This window comes from Anthonomus grandis, chromosome 2 (assembly GCF_022605725.1).
Source record: "Anthonomus grandis grandis chromosome 2, icAntGran1.3, whole genome shotgun sequence".
NCBI classification, from domain to species: Eukaryota; Metazoa; Arthropoda; class Insecta; order Coleoptera; family Curculionidae; genus Anthonomus; species Anthonomus grandis.
In genome coordinates this window covers 46,111,941-46,132,229 of record NC_065547.1, presented here as the reverse complement: position 1 = coordinate 46,132,229, position 20,289 = coordinate 46,111,941, and the positions used below count along the sequence as shown (strand labels likewise).

Genomic DNA, 20,289 nt, shown 5'->3' with positions numbered 1-20,289 from the left:
CGGTGTAGTTCACTCAAAGATATATCGTTGACTTCTACTACCATAAATCATTAAGACCATTAGAGGTCCAACGTTTTTAAGAAGTGATAAAGGGAACAGGGTCGGCTTGAGAATGATTCTAAATGAATTTTACTAATTAAATAAATAGTATTTTATTAGAAAAAGGTATTATGTACAAAAAATACACACATTTATACATCATTATTTTAATAATATTACTTATTTTCTTCTTCAAGGTCAGGCATAACTAGTGAAACTAGTTAAATAATATTTATTTATAAAAGTATATAAGAGTAAATAAAAAATTAATGATAAAATAGTAGCATAATGTAGAATACAAAATACAACTATTTCTTATAAATTGAAAACACTGTTTAATAATTTATTCTACCTTACTCTAAATTTAATTCTGTTTCATTATCACTATCGTTGTCTAAACTTATTATTAAAACATGTTGTATGGAGTTTTCTGGAAACTTAGGCATAAATATATACACATATTTACATATTTTGTGATTAATCGTACCTACTTAATATTTTGCAATCCAGCTAAATATTTTAAAAATTTCTAATCTACCTCTGACCGCAAATGTGATAATTTTGGGCCTTTTTATGACCCAATAGATAATTAGGGTTTTATTGCGGTCAAAAGATCAACGGTATATTTTTGAGTGAACTATATTTTAATTAATTTTTTCATATACAGGGTGTCCAAGATAAGGATGAACTGCATGGGGATCTCGGAAACGGTAGTAAATTAGAGAAAAGTTGCCCAATTCGATACTTAATTAAATACAGTTTCAACCATTTTAAAATTCCAAATACTTCCGAAAAAAAAAACGAAATTTGGCAAAATGGTTTTTATTTTCTACCAGTTCTATTTTAACAGATACCAAAAAGTAATCTTTATTTAGCATCACTGCTACATCAATAATACAATAAGAGAAAGAAGAAAAGTATTTAACGTGCATGTTACAAATCGTATAAGGCAAAAACATGTATATATCACAAGCAGTAAAGACATATTAAAATAAAAATAAAATACAAATGTATATATAAAATAAACTTAAAAACATATTCTCTCAATAGCTTTTTTGACTGGTTTAGGTTATCACAGTTTTTAATGTTGGCAGGTAGTCTATTAAACTCTAACAGGCCCTTGTTAATAATAGAGTTCAACATTTCTGTGCTATTAAATCTATTTTGTAATATAAAATCTGTGCAGTTTTTCATCTCTAAATATTGTTAGTTTATTACAATTGTAATCAGGTATAAGATTTTTTGTAGCTTTAGACATTAAACATAATTTTCTGTCTGACAGACATCACATTTAAGACATTTAACATGGTCTTAATTGGTGTATTACAATTACATTTTAAAATTGCTCTTATGGCTCTATTCTGGATCTTTTGAAATTCATTTATTTTATACTGGGGTAGAGAGAACAACAAACTCTAGCAGAACTGTAAATGCGGCAGTGCATTGCATTGTATAATAATAATTTGCAATATAATGAGAAGTTAGTTCCAATTCTTGATATGAAGCTGACCTTTGCAAACTTCCTCATGACATGATCTGCATGTGCAATGAAATTTACACTAAATGACCCCCAAATATTTTATTTATTTCTTTTGCATACTGAATTTCCTCCGCATTTACTGTGATCTCTGTACTATTAATTTGTTCAGCATTAATTCTTGCTTTTTTGGCGAATACACAAAATTTGGTGCAAAGCATGCATGCATGCAAGTCATCCTGTATTAATTGACATTGAACGTTTGAATCAATAGACAAATACAATTTTAAATCGTCAGCAAATAATAAAAATTCACAAATTCTTACAAATAATCCTATATCATTAACAAAAATTGTAAAAAGCACGGACCCACATGCGACTCCTGAGGAACGCCAGATGGCACAGAAAAGCTGCTAGATAAGAAGTTATTAACCCGTATGCATTGCGATCTACCCAGTAAATATTCCCTTAGCCAACAAATAACATTTGATCCAAAGCTTGGAGGTTTGCCAGTAGAAGCGCATGATTACCTCTGTCGAACGCCCTCGAAAAATCCGTATAAACAGCATCAACTTGTGAACCCTTAAAAGCATTAAACAGATAATCTTCATAACAATCATATTAAGTTAGTAACAGTGGAACGACCTTTTTGAAAACCATGTTGATTGTTAATAATGGCTTTTACATTGCCATGACAGTTTTACAAGTTTAGGCAAGGTTGACTGTATACAAATTCCCCGATTACTGACATCACTAGTATTACCAGACTTATATATCGGCGTAATATACGAATTCTTCCAAAAAGAAGGAAATGCTCCCGAATTTAAAGACAGATTGAATAAAGTGCAAATAGGCTTTGACGGAGTACATACGCATTCACAAAGTAGCAAGCTGGGTATGCCATCCGGTCCCGCAGAAGTCTTGCGCTGTAAGCCAAGAATCTCGTCAAAAACCTCCACTAAAGATAACTCTACAAATTTGACATCAAATTGATCTACCTGTTATGTAATTTTCAGGTATTTGAAATGCTTTATCAGAATATACGTTTGACAAATATTTGGCAAATCAATTAACACTGTATCTCCACCCTAATCACTAGTTTCATCATTCAAAAACATATGTTTAGGAATAGTATTTGACTTTTTAACATTGCTTACATGTTTCCAGAATAACTTAGGATTTAACAATAGATTATTCTCGGTACGAAAATTCTAATCGCGGTAACACTTAAACTTCTTATGAGCAACTTTCTTACTTAAAACTAGGCTTCTTAACTCTCTTGAAAACCATGTAGGAAAGCTACCAGTATTATAGGACGTAATAGGTACAAAATAGCTGATTCCTTCATACAAAAGGTTATAAAACTTATTTAGGGAAATATTTATATCAGAAGTGTTGTTTATGAAGGGGCAGTCGATAGATGCAAGGAAATTATTTACTGATACAAAATCAAAAAACTTTACTGTATACTTTAGAGACTTTGACATATATGGTACTGAAAGGGCATATTCATACTCGAATATGCCCGGAACGTGTCGAGAGCCAGCCACCGGCAACAAAAAATCAGCCGCCAATCCAGAAGACCCATTGATATTAGAAAAACAAAGAAAATTTAACCAAACTCGTATTACTGACCGTTTCTGAGATCCCCATGCAGTTCATCCTTATCTTGGACACCCTGTATAATAATAATATTAGTAAAATGCGAGAAGAAATTTGTATATCGATCAGATATTTTTCGTAAACTAATAGCAAAGCGCTTTCGACTAATAAATAGCCATCATTAGTGCCTCCTAAAGGTGTAAACAATTATTATTCAAGAAATTGACTCTCTAAATGGGTCGAAACGTAAGACATTAGGAAAATTCACACTATTTAAAAAAATTTAGGTCACAATTTAAAATTAATAATAATAATTGACAGTTTATATTTCCTCATAAGATATTACATATGCTTACTCATAGATATAGATAAGTTTATAATAAAGGTTTGTCTGGAAAATACGTATAAAAGTGAAATAATATTTTTATTTTACAATTATTCAGAAATTTCAATATGGCCTCCTTCAAAGTACTCCCCCTGAGACAAGATGCACTTTTGCCAACGCCGTTTCCACTGTTGGTATGATCGCTGGAAGTCTTCAGGTGCTAGGCTCTTCAATTGCCGTTTCGGACTTGATGGCTTCCACATCACCCAAGTCATGATTGTAGCCTGATTGTAGCCAGACGAGCTCTGAGACGACGCAAAACTTCAACGTAGAAATTCCCGTTCACTGTCTGGCCGGGAGGAACCAATTCCTGGTGAACAATGCCCCGGGAATCAAAGAAAAAATCAACACTGTTTTCACATTAGACCTTGATTTTCGCGACTTTTTTGTTCTTGAATCTCCTGCTTGTTTCCACTCCTTGCTTTGAGATTTCAGCTCTACGTCGAATTCGTAGAACCATGATCCATCTCCAGTGATGACCCTATCAAGAAACTCGCCCCTGTTCTCTGGCTTCATCCACTCCTGACAACAACCAACTCTCCTTGCTTTCTGATCTGGAGTCAAGATCTTCGGAACGATTTTTGCACACAATTTTTTAATTTCAAGTGTTCCTGTCAGGATTTCGTGGACGATTGTTTTAGGTATTGACAGTTCCTCAGCAATCATCCTAACTGTCAATCGACGGTCATTAAGGACCCAACCACGAATTCGTTCAACGTTTTCCTCAGAAGTCGATGTGGAGTGTTAATAACATAAATTGTTTTACAATGCACTAAATATTATTTTGTATAGATGAAAGAACCATTTGTATTGATTTTTTAAAAGCCGATATAGATTTAGAAAAAACCCAAATTTTGGACACTATATTGTGAGAAAATTACTGTTTAAAAATGTCTATCTTATGTAAAGGTATAGACAAAAGGTCATGTCTGCTAATATTTATAATGTGAACGTCAGTACGATATCTGAGCTTATTATAGAGGTATGGTGGTGTTTTAAATTTTATTATTTTGTAAAAAAGAACATATGGACTGTAACTCTCCGCGATTTAAATATTAAGCCATTTAAGATCATCTAATTTATGTGATACCCTTTCCCTGCGTCTAACTTCCACAAATAAACCTTATGCACGAGTTGTGTAATTTTTGAATTCTTGCAGAGTTAGCGCAGTCTAAAAATGGTCTATATACTGTATCTGCATAGTTAAATTAGGATAGAATTAATGAGTCGCATAATTTTTTTCTGTTTCTTTTGACAAATAAAAAAGATGTTCCTTAAGACAACTTGTAATGTGATCTGTGAACTTTGGCTTGACGTCTATCATTAGGCCTAGATTTTTAGTTGAGACATGAAAAGGGATAAGTTCACTAATAAGAATTAGTTGGACATGATCCAAAACCGCCCTTATGTTATTATCACTACAAAGTAACATTGCCACGCTCTTGCTTGGATTTTATTTAAGAGAATGATCTGTCGAGACTCTATTTACTAGAGCAAGGTCAGCATTCAAATAAAAATTAGCTCATTCAACATTACTAATATTAAATGACAAATATAATTATGTGTCGTCCGCGTAGAGGTGGTATTTACAGAATTTCAATTTATCCATGAAAGCCGACGTAAAGATGCTATAGAACAAAGGACTCAGAATGCTACCTTGAGGGACACCAGACCTTACTATTGCCACCCTAGGCTCATCTTCTCCAATTAACACTCGTTGTGTTCTATCACTTAAAAAAGATAAAATTACTTTAGTAGCTGTACTATTAAAACCAAAATAATGTAAAATATTAATCAAAGGTTCGTGATTTAGCATCTCAAATGGTTTAGAGTAATCAAGCAGTATAAAAATCATTGCATCACCCTTGTCCAAACTGGCGACAACCTCATCGGTGACGTCAGTAACAGCGGTAACACAGCTAAATCCCTTTCGAAATCCCCACTGTTTCTGTAATACAGGGTGTCCATCTATAACCTGACACATTTTAACTGCTTATAAGTCGAGAACGGAAAATGACAACAATGTGCGGTTTTCACAGAACTTCATCAATATTTTTAAAGTTTTTTTTGACAGTGTTGCCAAGTTTCAAAATTTACCTGAAATAGGACGAAAAAAATTGATTATTTTCAAAGGCCGATTTCTCAAAAATTTTAAATGTAACACCCTGTACTTTTTAATTTCACATGAAAGCCTGTTAAATCCCCTTTTCGAAAATGTATAAATTGTCTTAAATAAATTTTTTTACAGAGCCAATTTTAGCAAATGACACCTTTTTGAAAAATTTCCTAGAATACATATTCGGTGATTGATGAACATTTTCTGGTAATTGCCTATGTATCGCTTTAGCATGATCATAGTTAAATAATTTGCGCTACTGCCATGTCTATAAAAAGTATTTATTCTATGTATTAAATTACAACTATTTACAACAATTTTAACAACAAATAATTGAAGAAATTAATTTTAATTTATAACTAATAAATTAGCTGCTGAAAATTACCCCCATTTTGCTCGGAACACAAATGTAGACGGAGAAATAAGTTGCCAAAGGCGTTTTGTAGCATTCGCGGTATAATTTGGTTGAAAACGTTTACTATGTTGTTGCGCAGTTCATCCAAATTTCTTGGGGTTGGATTGTAGCAACGGTCTTTTACATATCCCCATATACAAAAATCTGGAAGGGTTAGATCGGGAGAATAAGGTGCCCACTCGATTGGACCTGCTTTTGCAATCCATCTGTTTCCAAAAGTAATATCTAAGGAATCCCTTGCGACCCTGGAGAAGTATGGTGGTGCACCGTCTTGCTGGAAGTAGACCGTGTCTAAAATTCCATCCTGCTGAAGTTGAGGATAAAAAAATGTTTCCAACATATCGGTGTAATTGTTTCCATTCACTGTTGCTTCTTGGAAAAAAATAACCCATAAATTTTAGATTTCGATACTGCACACCAAACGTTCAGCTAACGGATTTTCATCTCCCCAAATTTCCACTGGCCACTTATGTGAAATGTTGCCTCATCAGACATTATTAAATTGGATACCAATTTAATAATTTGGCTCATTTCTAAAAAGATCTAGTAGTGTTTCGCACATTAAATATCTTTTTTCAATGGCGCAATTTTCTATTTTTTGGAAAGTTTGAATTTTGTAGGGTTTAAACTTAATTATTTTTAGAATTTTATGTACTTTACTTTTTGACATATTTGTCGTTTGAGCTATCTTCCTAATAGATATTTGGTTATTGTTTAAGGACAACACTTCTTTTACCAGCAAAATATCATCCAACAAATTATCTTGTGCATTTAGGTTTGTTCTAATTTTTCTTTTAACTGTTCCCTCCGTGGAAAATTGGCGTACCCAATGAAGTATAGAATTGCGTGAAGGTGGAGCCCTTTCAAAAATCAGCCTAAATCTTCTTCTCGTCTGCGTAACTGATTTGCATTCAATAAATAATAATACGCAACGTGCCTTTTCCCGGGTGGTAAACATATTTAAACCTTTCAAAATCTTTAAAAAATGCAAAAATACATATAGAAATCAAATTATTGGAACTGCCCAACGAATGACGTTAAAAAGATTTAACAGTAGTTGAAGCCCACAAAACAAATTGTGCAACTCACAGCCTCCTTGACAAGCTACAATTGTTATTCTTGTCACTTGATACCGAGAATGTTATTTAATAGGTATTTATTGTAGGAAATTTTTTTAAAAAGGTGTCATTTACTAAAAGTGGCTCTGTAAAAAAATAATGAATTTAAGACAATTTATACATTTTCGGAAAGGGGATTTAACAGGCTTTCATGTGAAATTAAAAAGGACAGGGTGTTACATTTAAAATTTTTGAGAAATTGGCCTTTGAAAATCATCAATTTTTTTCCTCCTATTTCAGGTAAATTTTGAAACTTGGCAAAACTGTCAAAAAAAACTTTAAAAATATTGATGAAGTTCTGTGAAAACCGCACATTGTTGTCATTTTTTGTTCTCGACTTATAAGCAGTTAAAATGCGTCAGGTTATAGATGGACACCCTGTATAATATTCTTATCAGAAACATAGACGGTAATTTGTTTTTCCATTACTTTGTCCAAGATTTTTGAAAGGGCTGGTAAAATTGTAATTAGTAAAACTTCTATAATTTAGACATAAAAACAACAGCAATTAGTTAAAGGAGTAAATACTATAATAATTAATACACCCAATGCTGGCCTGTTATATTATTTCTACTTGATAATGTAACAAGGAAAAAACAGTTTATTCATCTTAATTATTGTCCCTAGTTCATCAAGAAGCTCTTCAAACAGTAGCAAGAGTTCCTACCGTTCGAGGTCGCATTCAAACTACAGAGAACAGAGGGCGCGTTCCCGATCGAAGCACAAACCTGCCGGTAGAAATGTGTCGCCGTCCGTTATCGTGTCCGAGAGGAAGGCGGCCAATGAACGGGCGGCCTTGATGAACCCGCCGGCACCGAAACGTCGCGCCCCCTCGCCCGGTAAGTAACCGCGAATACGAAGTTTGTTACCTTTTTTCTTTAACTTGGTTTGATTTAGCTTATCCGACCCTTTTGAGATATTTGAGGTGGACAGGTAACGGGTTTTTAAGAGTGTCTGTATTTGTGTTTTTTGTATTTTTTTTATGTGTGTGTACCTGATATTTAATGGACGTGGTATTTTAATCCAGCATTTTATGCATCTTATGAAAAGAATGTAATCACAAGAATGTTTATAAGGGATCTTTAATAAAATAATGTGTTGATGTAGTTGGAAGCTTATATTATCCGATACACGGTGTAAATTTTTGAAATTGGTGTACACCGTTAAATATTCTCGCAATTTTGTAAAAAGCTGTTTAATTAGCTCATCCCAAGATACATTTAGGATTTAATCCTTTTAAAAAAAATTTTAACTGAAAATAGTTGTGCAGTATTTTTTTAGTTAACTCAGAACTATGTTTATGGGATTTATCTTGTTTCTCAAATAAAGGATTCAATTGGATTTTCGTTGCTAAAAGTGTTGTTACGAGAATGTAATTTTAACATTTAATTTATTCTCTATACGGGATAAATCAAGAACAATTCTATTCTGTAAAAATTAGGGTTTTTCACTTGTGCTAAAATAAAGTACAAAAAAAAAGATAATTCTGGCCTTCCGTTGCTTAATCGACAAATAATTAATAATAATAATTATGATATAATTTTGAAATGTTACATACTAATATACAGTATATCAATTAATATAGTTTGCGTGGAAAATTAGGAAAAAATCTTTTAACTTTCAAAGAAAACTATATTTATATAAGTATATTATAATTTTCAGTTTATTTTTAACTTCTTTAGGAATATACTAATTTCCTTATTTAAACCTTGTTTACAAATCCTAAATGAATTTGCGTGATGTCTGACTTCTTGTGAGGAGCCATTTTTTTGGTAAAATTAATAATAATGAAATTTTACCTACAGTATCGGACAAAAATAGAGTGACGATACAGTTTTTTTCTTTTATTAAAAAAGCAAAAACGCAAGAAGAATTAAAACTCAATAAAACAAATACACTCATTAATAAACATACAGTGAGGTCTCGATAATCCGGATCAATAAAAACAACGCTGATCCGGATTAGCAAAAAATCCGGATTACCGAAACACTATGTTAAAATTGAGGATATTGCCCTATTATAATTATTAAATTAAAAACATGGAAATGGTGTTTTATCAAATTTTCTTTATTTAAAACAAAACAAACACATTCTTTATAACGAATAGAAAATTATTGGGTAATATACATATAAATACATATGTATGTATGTACATAATGTACTTAAATGCAGCCATAACACATACAGTAGGTCAATTTTTTTATGACAATAACATTAGTTTGGGTTAGTAAAAAAATGTGTAATTTGGGTCTGCCTACAGGTTTTTAAATTTTTTATCACTGCTGTTTCTCTCAGCCTCCTTAAGGTGACAAGTTCTGGCAGTTCCACGTCATTTTCTTCCGCCCATTGCAGACACACATTGAAACTCTTAACTGCATCCTGATGCTTCACAGTATTTTTAAGTTCAGGAACAATTTCCACCTCTTCTTCTGAATTCTCACCACTTGCTAAGTCTGGAACTAGCTCCTCATCTGCATCAATCCACTGATTTACATCCAAATGCGTAAATGAAGTTTCTTTTCCTCCTAGTTGATTAAGCATGCCAGATATATTATCTTGAATGTTATCGGTTAAGTTTTGTTGGCCAATTTTTTCCTTCAATACACTTAGTGGCATCAAATCGTCGGCATCATACTCTGTATCAGATGAAACAGCTTGGGTGGTTTTTGATAAAATATTGCGCCAGCATTTTTCTATGGTCTTTGAAGGAATTTTGCTCCACGCATCATTTAAAATAAACATAGCATCTTTAAGAGTCACTGACTTTAAGCTTTTGGTAATGTCTTGTTCGTCTGAAGAAATAATGGTAGCCAAAATACTATTGCGGTAATGCATCTTTGTTAAACGGATAACATTTTGATCCATTGGTTGGATTAATGCTGTGCAGTTGGGAGGCAAAAACATTGTCACTATATTTCCATCTTCACTAACTAATTCTTCTTTTGTTGCATGAGAAGGCGCATTATCAACAATCAACAAAGCCCTTTCTTCCAGGTTTCGACTTGCTTTACAAACGATTCGTGAAACCATTGTTTAACTAAAGCAGATGTCATCCAAGAGTTCTTAGTTGACTTGTATTCAAGTGGAATCTGAACATTCTTAAATGATCTAGGGTTCTTAGCCTTTCCAATAACTAACAAGTTTAGTTTGTGGCTACCATCTCCATTGGTACATACCAAAAAAGTTATTCTTTCTTTACAAATTTTTCGGCCTGGGGCAGATTTTTCTTTAATATGTGCCAACGTTCGGTCAGGCAACATTTTCCAAAATAGTGCTGATTCATCAGCATTGTAAATTTACCGGGGCGATAAATTAAGGTCTTTAATCTTATCTTGGAGCTCTACTAAAAATGGCTCAACGGCTTCTGGGTTATTGCTTAGTTTTTCGCCACTCACTTTTAGACAACGCAGGCCATGTCGCTTTTTAAAATTTGTTAGCCACCCTCTACTTGCAAGAAATTTGTTATCACCATAATGTTTTTGATAAAGCTGTTTAGCCTTTTTGGGATAGTATATCTGAGGTTATAACAGCATGCATCTGCCTTTGAATTAAAAACCAATTCCGTAAATACACCTCCATTTCGGGATATTCCGCTTTGCGTAAGCTTTTCTTGGTGCCTGGTCCAGTAACACAATGTCCAATAAACCTAGAAACAATAAAAACAACTTGAAAAACCCCCCACATATAAACATGCATGCAATTTATCTTTTATCATGAAAACTCGTCCATGCAAGTCAAAACTTTTAAAATAAAATGTCATGCGTCCACATTTTTATCTGTCACACAACTTTATCTCTCAGAAAAAAAAAACAATAAAAACTTACTCTTCTATCTTATCAGAATGCTTCTTGATGTCTGATATTGTCGATGTTCCAACGTTATATTCCATAGCTAAATTTTTAGCCATATATCCTTTCTTTAACTTTTGAACTATATCATATTTCTGCTGAATAGTTAAAGCCACGTGTTTCCGTTTTGGAGCAATCCCTACACTGTCCTACACACGTAATGGTCAAGCGACTAATAACAAGTAATAAGCTGGAATAAAGCGTTCTTTGCTACAATCATACGAGCAAAATCATCCAATCACAGCCGCTGAAAAAGCATCGTTCGCGATCCGGATAACCAAATCATATAAAATCCGGATTACAAAGTACATAATTGGAAAAATTCTTGATTCGGATAACCGAGGAATCCGGATTATCGCAATTCGGTTTATCGAAACCTCACTGTATATTTATTACATAACATACCAAAATTCTTCCGTATAAACAAGATCATAAAAAGAAAAAGAAAAGTTAAATATTTCTATACGACAAAAATTAATTGACGCTTCCAATAAAAATTAAAGAAAACATTATCAGATTACGTCATTAATATTTAGTCCACAAGCCTTTATTTGCGATTACCTGGCGGCACCTTTGAGGCATGGAAGAAATTAAATTATCAATTATATCTTGATCAATATTTTTCCATATATTTTTAATTTCTTCAAAAATGTACTCTTTGTTTTTATAGGTTTTACTTCTAAGTTGCCTATCCACAATTTCCCACAGGTTTTCGATCGGCTTAAGATCGGGCGATTGGGCTGGCCATTTAACAATGGCTATTTTATTTTCATTAAACCATTCTTTTATATATTTTGCTGTATATTTTGGATCATTGTCGTGTTGGAAAACAAAACGTAGTGGCATATTCCATTCCGCATAAGGTAGCATTACATTTTCAAGGATATATTTATACTTAAACCTATCCATAATGCCCTCATTTTGGTATTGTTTTCGGTTAACTACTTTTCCTCTAATTCGATAGTTCTGAATGGTCCTCGACACAACAACAAGGGTTTCAAACGTAACAAAACGTTTTATTACGTATTGTGGTGTTCCCATCTTATACGATGCAATAATTCTTTCTTTAAGATCAATAGAAAAATTTTTACTACGAGGCATTTTTAAACAAAATATAGATTCGATACCGACCAAAACCGATGTTTATCTACTAATGGTATGAACAATATCGATCAAGTCGCTTTATTTTTGTCCATGAAAAAATGCATAAAAACATACAACAATTTACTAATCTCTTGCTATTCATCACAAGAGGCAAAGAATGTTTAAATACGATTAACAAAGGTATGTACTGATACTACATAATGGTTCCTAATTATACGAGGTAGTCACAAAGTTTTTTAGGAATATTATAGCGTCGCTTAATTCTTGTCCGATACTGTATATACTGAGAATTTAAGGAAATACACTGTAAATAACTTCAATACTGACATATTTTTCATAAGATAGGTGCTGGATGATCTGTAAAACATTTTTTTTTTATTTGTATCACTTCGAAAGTTTTTTGCACCTATACACAAGTACACTCACTAAGTTAAATCTGTTTTTTTTTTAATGATGTTAAAATCTTTAATATTAGAAGATTTTATTTCTATGGTATTATAATTAGTTAAAGATGTTGATGCATCAAGTACAGATGCAAACATAATACTAAGTGGCAACTATAAAGAATGATACGGAAATAAGAAAAATTATAGCAAAAGTAACAAGCACAAAATATTAAAATGTGACGTTACAGACATTTTCAGTCCTAGTTTTAGTGCCTAAGTTTTAATTAAAATAAACTAATAAACTTATCTACAAAAGGATCAAGATAAGTACATACAAACAAACTTTATTTATTATATACTAAGATGGCGTATATAAACAATTTTTCTTCTATTGAAATACTTCGAATTTGGATTCAAAAATACGCGCTTGACGATCTCGATGTTTTTTTTTATAATAGCTATTTACCATTTACCAATAAAGATATGGAAAGTTAAGCTTCTTAGTCTTCCTAGCGCTCAGTACTGTGAGCATAACAGTCAACAGTAAAGATATTTATTTTTTTTAATAATAATAATAATTATTGTAATGAAATAGAACATAAAAAAGTAATAAAAGGTAACTTAATTCATAAAATGTTCAAAATGTTGTCCATTCTTTTCCAAACAGTTATAAAGTCTGCTCTCGAATTCCTTTCTAACATTTTGAAAAACTTCTGTCTGGATTTCTTTACACGCAGCTGTCGTCATTCTTCTTTTTAAATCTTCCAAATTACTAGGTTGTGTTTTAAAAACAATTGATTTTAAATGCCCCCATAAAAAAAATCTAAAGGTGATAAATCGGGTGATCGTGATGGCCATTCAATGGCTCCTCGTCGACCAATCCATCTGCCAGAATCAGGAAACAGGATCAGGAATCTATCATTTTCTAACTGGAAGAAAATAGTGTGGGGAGCTCCATCTCGTTGGAAGTGTATTAAATTTTCTTGGAAATCACATTACCCGCTAGCCTAAATATTTATCTTCTCTGGATACTGCGTGTGACCTTTAAAAATTCGCGGATTTTTATTACTCCAGTAGCGACAGTTTTGTTGTTTGATAACTTTTTCATGTAAAAAAAATGAACACTCATCAGCTACGTACATAATGTAAAATATTCTGGTTTTCGTTTATAAAATTAGTCATTATTTCACAAAACTCAATTTAATAAAATCGTTATCAAAAAGCTGTTGAAGAATTTGCATTTTATACGGGTGAAATTAATGTAACTTTAGTGCTTTTCTTACTGTTTCAAGAGACATTCCTACTTGGCGTGACACACTGCGAAGTGATGTAGAGGGCCTTTAAATTAAATTGAAGGTGCCTAAAACTTCCAGTTGTGCAGCTTCATCCAAAACACGACGATTACTTCTTTTTTTGTTTGCAACCGAACCAATTTCTATAAACTTAGCAATTAATTTTAAAACATATTTATGATTTAATTGACTATTAGTATATCATCTTTCGTTAAACAATGATGCCGTTCTTCTTGCACATCTTTCACATTCCCCGTATATAAGAATAATTTCCGTTCTTTGCTCCAGATTAAACACCGTTTTTTTAAAAATACCCCAAGAGCGCACAACGCTTTACTCTTTTGAGTTTTTTTTGACAATTTTTTAACTAATTTGTCAATCGTTACTAAAGTGATTACCACGCAAATACTAGTTGAGGAAATCAGTCACGTTTGCTTGATTTTCCGCAAACTTCTCAATCAAAAGGTCGACTATATGGTATTTTTTTAAAAGGTAATTAAAAGACCTTTACAATGAGGTATCACTCGACCCGCCTTTCCATTTAAGATTTCAGAGATTATGTCTGCCCCCACCAGAGGGCTGCAGGAATTTGATTGTAAACTAACATAAGAAATGTCGCCCTCAAAAATAAATTTGACGTGTTTTTGGAAATATTTATTTACACTCTAGTGCCCCCGTAGGCAGAAATATAGAGGATGGTACCTTTTCAAATTAACACCCTTTATTTTAATCTACTTGAACCGAATGATTGCAAGAACACCTAATGACCAACTTTTGTTGACCCTCGAATAAACATCCCGAGACCCAAAACTTTAAATCGATTTATTAAGCATAACATATCCCATAATGCGTCTATTGATGAAGCGGAGAAATACTGGCCAACATAAAGATTGCTTACACAACAAACTCAAGAAAGTCTTTATTCCGCACCTTTACTGTGCAATTCAAACATATTATTCTATATTTAACCGCATTTTGTACTGATATCGTTTTTCAGGTATGATGCGCGTCAGTAGCGCCGCAAATCCGCCGGCTCCCTCTAGAGAGGATCCAGTGAAACGCGCACACAACAAATTCCCACTCGCGGCCGCACTGGCACGAGTAAAGGGGCGAGCGCGTCGCTCCTCTCGCAGCAGTTCCGGATCGAGTTCGGGCAGCTCGAGCGACTCCGATTCGAGCGAGTCGAGCAGCTCGTCCAGTCGCAGCAACTCGCCACCCGCGAAAGATAATCGCAAAGCTTCTGGTAAGTTGTTTTAATCGCTAAAATGGTCCATATTCATTAAATGAATATGGACTCTCGATCATTCTTTAATCACTTTAGAATGCATTAAAACTATCAAGTCCAAACTATATCCCATGAATACCAAAACTCATATTCTTCATAGTCTCCCAAAAGTATACAAAACTCAATATCAAAAAAAATAATTTTCCATAGTTAATCGGAAGAAACACTGTATCAAATGAAGCGAAATTCGTTGAAAAAAAATTAATTTTTGTCTACTTAATAATCTAATCAAAATGGGACCAATATAGATGGCCCACCCTTTAATTATGCTTATTCTGTGGTATAGTATTAGAATTTTTTAATTTTGAAATAAATCCTAATAGAAGTACAATTTGTATTGTGTGCATTGTTAATGTTTCTGTTTTATCGGTGATTGTGGCTATAGTTAGAAAAGTTTATAAAGAACCGGTGACATCAACAGGCGGCAAAATCCGCGCATCTCGTTATTCTATAGATCGGGTCAGATGACTATGTCGAGATCTGAAGACAGTTGAGGCGGCACACTTGTTGAAATTATTAATATTTATTTGTACTAGAGTTTAAATAGCCCTAGATTTTTAGTAGGTATAGCTAGCGATATTATAAGCGCGTTTGATTTAGTTGAAATACCAACTAAGAATGCATATATTTGAATTTAATTGCTCCGAGATTCGTTTAAAAAAATGTAGATAAATTAAAATTATATTTTTTAGCATTGTGATGTACCCATAAAAAATCTAATAAAAAATAGTTTTACTTACAGGAGGATGCAGTTCGCTAATTATTTTTAAAACAGGACTTCAAATAGGTAGCTGAAAATTATTCTTTATTCGCATTTTTTTTTAAGGATTAGGTATTTTAAGCGACTTGTGTAAAGAAACAAATTGGTATAAGCTTAAAGTTTTATTTCATTATTTTACATATTATATATTTTTATTCACTATCAGATAGTGTATTACAACCTAAATCAGATTCATCCGATGAAGACCATTCGATCTCTTCATCAGATGAGCCTGTATTTACTGTAAATTTTAAAGAATCCAATGCTTCATCAAAAAAGTGATGACTTTTGAAATATTGTTTTTCTATGTTGTCTATATGGTTGCAAATGTTTATCCACTTATCATTTGAAATTTCCGCAAATTTCTGCCTTGTCAAAGTTTCGACATCCGCCAATTTAAATGTGGAATTTTTGTTTGCTACCCAATTCGTAACAGTTGCCCAAATTTTTTCTATCAGATTAAGCTCTGGGTGGTATATGGAGGCAAACGTAACACAATATGTCAATGCTTTTCTATTAGGTCGTCCAACTTGGTTTTTACAGGATACTTTTTTTTATTTTCAGACACTATTTCATATAACTCTGTGTGTGAGTTTTGCATCAAATGTAAAATTACGTTCCTTGAGCCAGTCAACTATTTCCTGCTTTTTACTTCCAGATGTAACATTCTTGACTACAGGCACATTGTGATAAGCTGCATTGTCTAATACTAGGACGGAATTAGGTAGCAAATTTGGAATTAACTGAAATAATCTCCTCTCCCTTGGCTGTGAATTATTTGTCCCTGTTTGCCTACTTTCTTAGGTGACATCTAAAAAAAAATTATAAAGTAAAAAAATTAATATACACATGCACACTCTAGGCTGTACATATACAGGGTGATTCAAAAGTAAGAGGCATCCTTTCAGGGGCGTAATCCTTGTATGAAAATAAGGCAAAAAGTTCATATTAATATGTGTTCGAAATTGCTTCCTAAGGGAGCTACGCCCCTTTGAATAGGACCCCTTGAAGACAATTTTTTCTCTATAACTTTAAAACCCTTTAGAATTAAATTTTGAAAATTGGTGTACTGCATAAACATTTCGTTGTGAATAAGATTCTAAATTCAAATTTTTTAAATTTTATTCAGGTGCGTCACATGCGGGGGTTGGTAAGGGTAAAACATCTCTTACCAACCCCCGCATGTGTTTTTTTACTCTTTAGGTTATTGTAATTTTGTTTAAAAATTATAAAATTTTAGTCTTATACGTAAAAAAGGTACTCTTAGTTCAATTCGGTAGAGCGTACCATTTACGAGAAAAGCGACTTTGAAAATTTTCTGATTGCGTATGTTTAATACATAATAAAATTACTGGATACGCATTTAAAACGAAGTTGGCGGTTGTTTTTTGGTTCTTGGCATTTAAATGACTGATAAATGTCATTGTAAAATACAATTTACTTTGCCAAAGTAAAATTAGTTTCATAGAGTGTTTTACAAATTACTATTTATTATTAATAAGAAGGGCATTGCCTTTGTTGAGTTTGGTACTTTGTGTTTCTAAGTTTAAAAAGCAAACATGGATTATACGTATCAAGAACAAGCTGATATTCACATTATGTTTGGAAGAGCATTTGGTAATTGTGTTGAAGCAAGACGATTGTATCATGAGGCATTTCCTAATCGACGAGTGCCACACCGTACGGTTTTCGCAAGAGTAGATCGTAATTTAAGGGAAACAGGTAAATTCAAAAATGTGAGTAATATCGCGTAATATCTACTTAAATTTTGCTTAAGGAACATTTCAAAGACAGGAAGTTGTTGGGCGACCAAGAAATGCCAGAACCCTAGCATTAGAAGAACGCGTGCTAGATCGTATTGAAGAAGATCCATCTTTGAGCACTCGCATCATCGCAAATCAAGAAGGGTCCTCTCAGTCAACCTTATGGAGAATTTTGCACGATATGTTACTCTACCCTTATCATATTCAACGGGTTCAGGCTTTGGAAGAGCGAGATTTCCTTTTTTCATAATCTAATAAAAAGATTAAGAGCTTGCCGTGACGCGAATGGTAATAATTTTGAACACTTTCTATAAATTGTTAAATAAAATGTGAGTAAAAAGTGTCTTTTTTGTCGATCGTAATGCGAATTAATTTTCATCAATAAACATACGCAATCAGAACATTTTCAAAGTCGCTTTTCTCGTAAATGGTACGCTCTATCGAATTGAACTAAGAGTACCTTTTTTACGTATGACTCTAAAATTTTATAATTTTCAAACAAAATCACAATAACCTAAAGAGTAAAAGAAAAAGGGATGTTTTTACCCTTACCAATTTAGAATCTTATTCACAACGAAATGTTTATGCAGTACACCAATTTTCAAAATTTAATTCTAAAGGGTTTTAAAGTTATAGAGAAAAAATTGTCTTCAAAGGGGCGTAGCTCCCTTAGGAAGCAATTTCGGACCCATATTAATATGAACTTTTTGCCTTATTTTCATACAAGGATTACGCCCCTGAAAGGATGCCGCTTACTTTTGAATCACCCTGTATACCTACAAGTTAAATACCTATTATTTTGTGACTTAAAATCAAAGTATATTTTAAATAATATAATTTTTACCAGTAATGAATTTTCATTTATTTTTTTTAAATTATTAGACAATTGAATAATTTAAACCAATTTTACTTACCTTTTACAATACAAATCGGATAGTCTAACTAAAAAAACTATAGTCTATTTCACTATTATACTTTAAAAAAAACACACAACAGATTTTAAATGCCTTATAACACGATTAACTCACTTCCCGTACGAGACGACACTGAGTAGGCCTTCAGGCTACGTAATAGGCTTTAAATCCCCGGCAGGTACAAAGAAACGAAGTACGGCGGCTGCTTTGTTCTTGCGGTTTCTTTAATAAGAAGCGAGAGAAAATATAATGCGGTCGTCTTTCCTCTCTGCCACCGGATTTTCTATCGATTTTGTGTTGAAAAATGGGTTTGTGCGCATATTGAGCAGCCGGTTCTTAATAAACTTTTCTACCTATAATTTGATTTGAATTGTATGTCCTGAACTAATATTATGTAGTTCATGTAACTCACATTAATTTTTCGCCTTTTCCGGTGCCTTTTTTTTACATTGCGTTTTTTTTAATTGCAAAAAAAATTAATGTTGATGTATTTAAAATTCAGTCAATATTTTCAAAGGTATCTTTTTCATTCTTTTTTATTTAAAGTGGTTAAAGCATCGGTTCTGTTAAAATCGAAATGTATACCTATTTTCTAGCAAATTAACATTGTAATTTAGCGACTAACCTATTTTTGAATTTAAACAGTTTATTACTACTCTTTTATTCACCACTAACACACTTTCGCAACTACTTCGTTCAGTCCTGTTTGCGTCTATGTAGGATCTTCAATAAGGCCCATCATTTCCTAAATATCCCAATTTGGAACTGTATTAGTAGGCCATGCAACTAACATAATTCAACGATTTAAGCACAGATATAACTAGCTAACGCAACAGATAAATATTCGAATAGCAAAGCTTGTCCCCCGTAAAATCGACGGTCGCACCTGACCGAGACTCGAGCGCCTAATAGAATATACTGAAATGCGGCGCAACGTTGCCGTATGTTATAATAAATTTAATACAAAAAGCCTGTGTAAGAAAAACATTTGTATATATTTCAATAAAGTACATGGAGTATTTACAAAAGAGAAACAAAATTATATATCGTGTATAGTTTCTTAGAATAGGAGGTATATAAAAGCACATTATAATACATACAAAACTATAAATTACTACCTATTTAATACAAACTTATGGGCAAAATAACAGAAGAGGCACAATAAAACTTTTAGCATGGTGGTTTAGTAAGTGTTCGAAATTTAAGTAAGTGATCATTTTATATTAAGTAAAGACGTAAGGACGATATGCTGAATCAAAGAAAGCGAATTTTGTTTTATATTTATTAACCTACCTAACATTTTATTTACTATTACTTTGGCATGCGTTATGAAAATATTTTTAAAGCTAAGAACTACACTTAAAACCCTTGCAAAATTATAGTGTAAAGATAATCAAAAATATATTAAGGTTTTAACTTAAAACTAAAAATCGAATAATAACTTAAAAAATAAACAAGATTATTATATATATTATAATTATATTTTTTATAGTCAAAAACAGTTTGACTGGCAAAATAAAGCTAGAATGTAATTTTTGTTAGAAAATAACTGGAGATTACGGAAATAATTTTTAATTAGAAAAAAAATCAGTGTATCGTTTTTTTTGTCCAATTAAAATTGTTTTCCCTTTTAACACCCCTGTACTAAAAGTACCAATCGAACCATCTCTGAGCCTAGGTTAATGTAAATTTCTTTTTGCAAGGCCTAATAGTTGCCATTAGAGTTTGTGCCTTTAACCTGAAATGCGCTGTATAATTTTTTGGGTTTTATTGTGCACATTTTTT

At 32.6% G+C, this 20,289-nt stretch overlaps 1 protein-coding gene across 3 annotated transcripts in view; it reads left to right on the top strand.

The window, feature by feature from the left end:
- Positions 1-20,289, top strand: part of LOC126750442 (zinc finger CCCH domain-containing protein 18-like) — a 57,518-nt gene that overhangs the window by 28,362 nt on the left and 8,867 nt on the right. For all 3 annotated transcript variants that reach the window (XM_050460065.1, XM_050460063.1, XM_050460064.1), the window contains exons 12-13: positions 7,780-7,991; positions 14,780-15,025. In XM_050460065.1, coding sequence (XP_050316022.1) covers positions 7,780-7,991; positions 14,780-15,025 — 458 coding nt within the window. The remainder of the gene's footprint in view (positions 1-7,779; positions 7,992-14,779; positions 15,026-20,289) is intronic.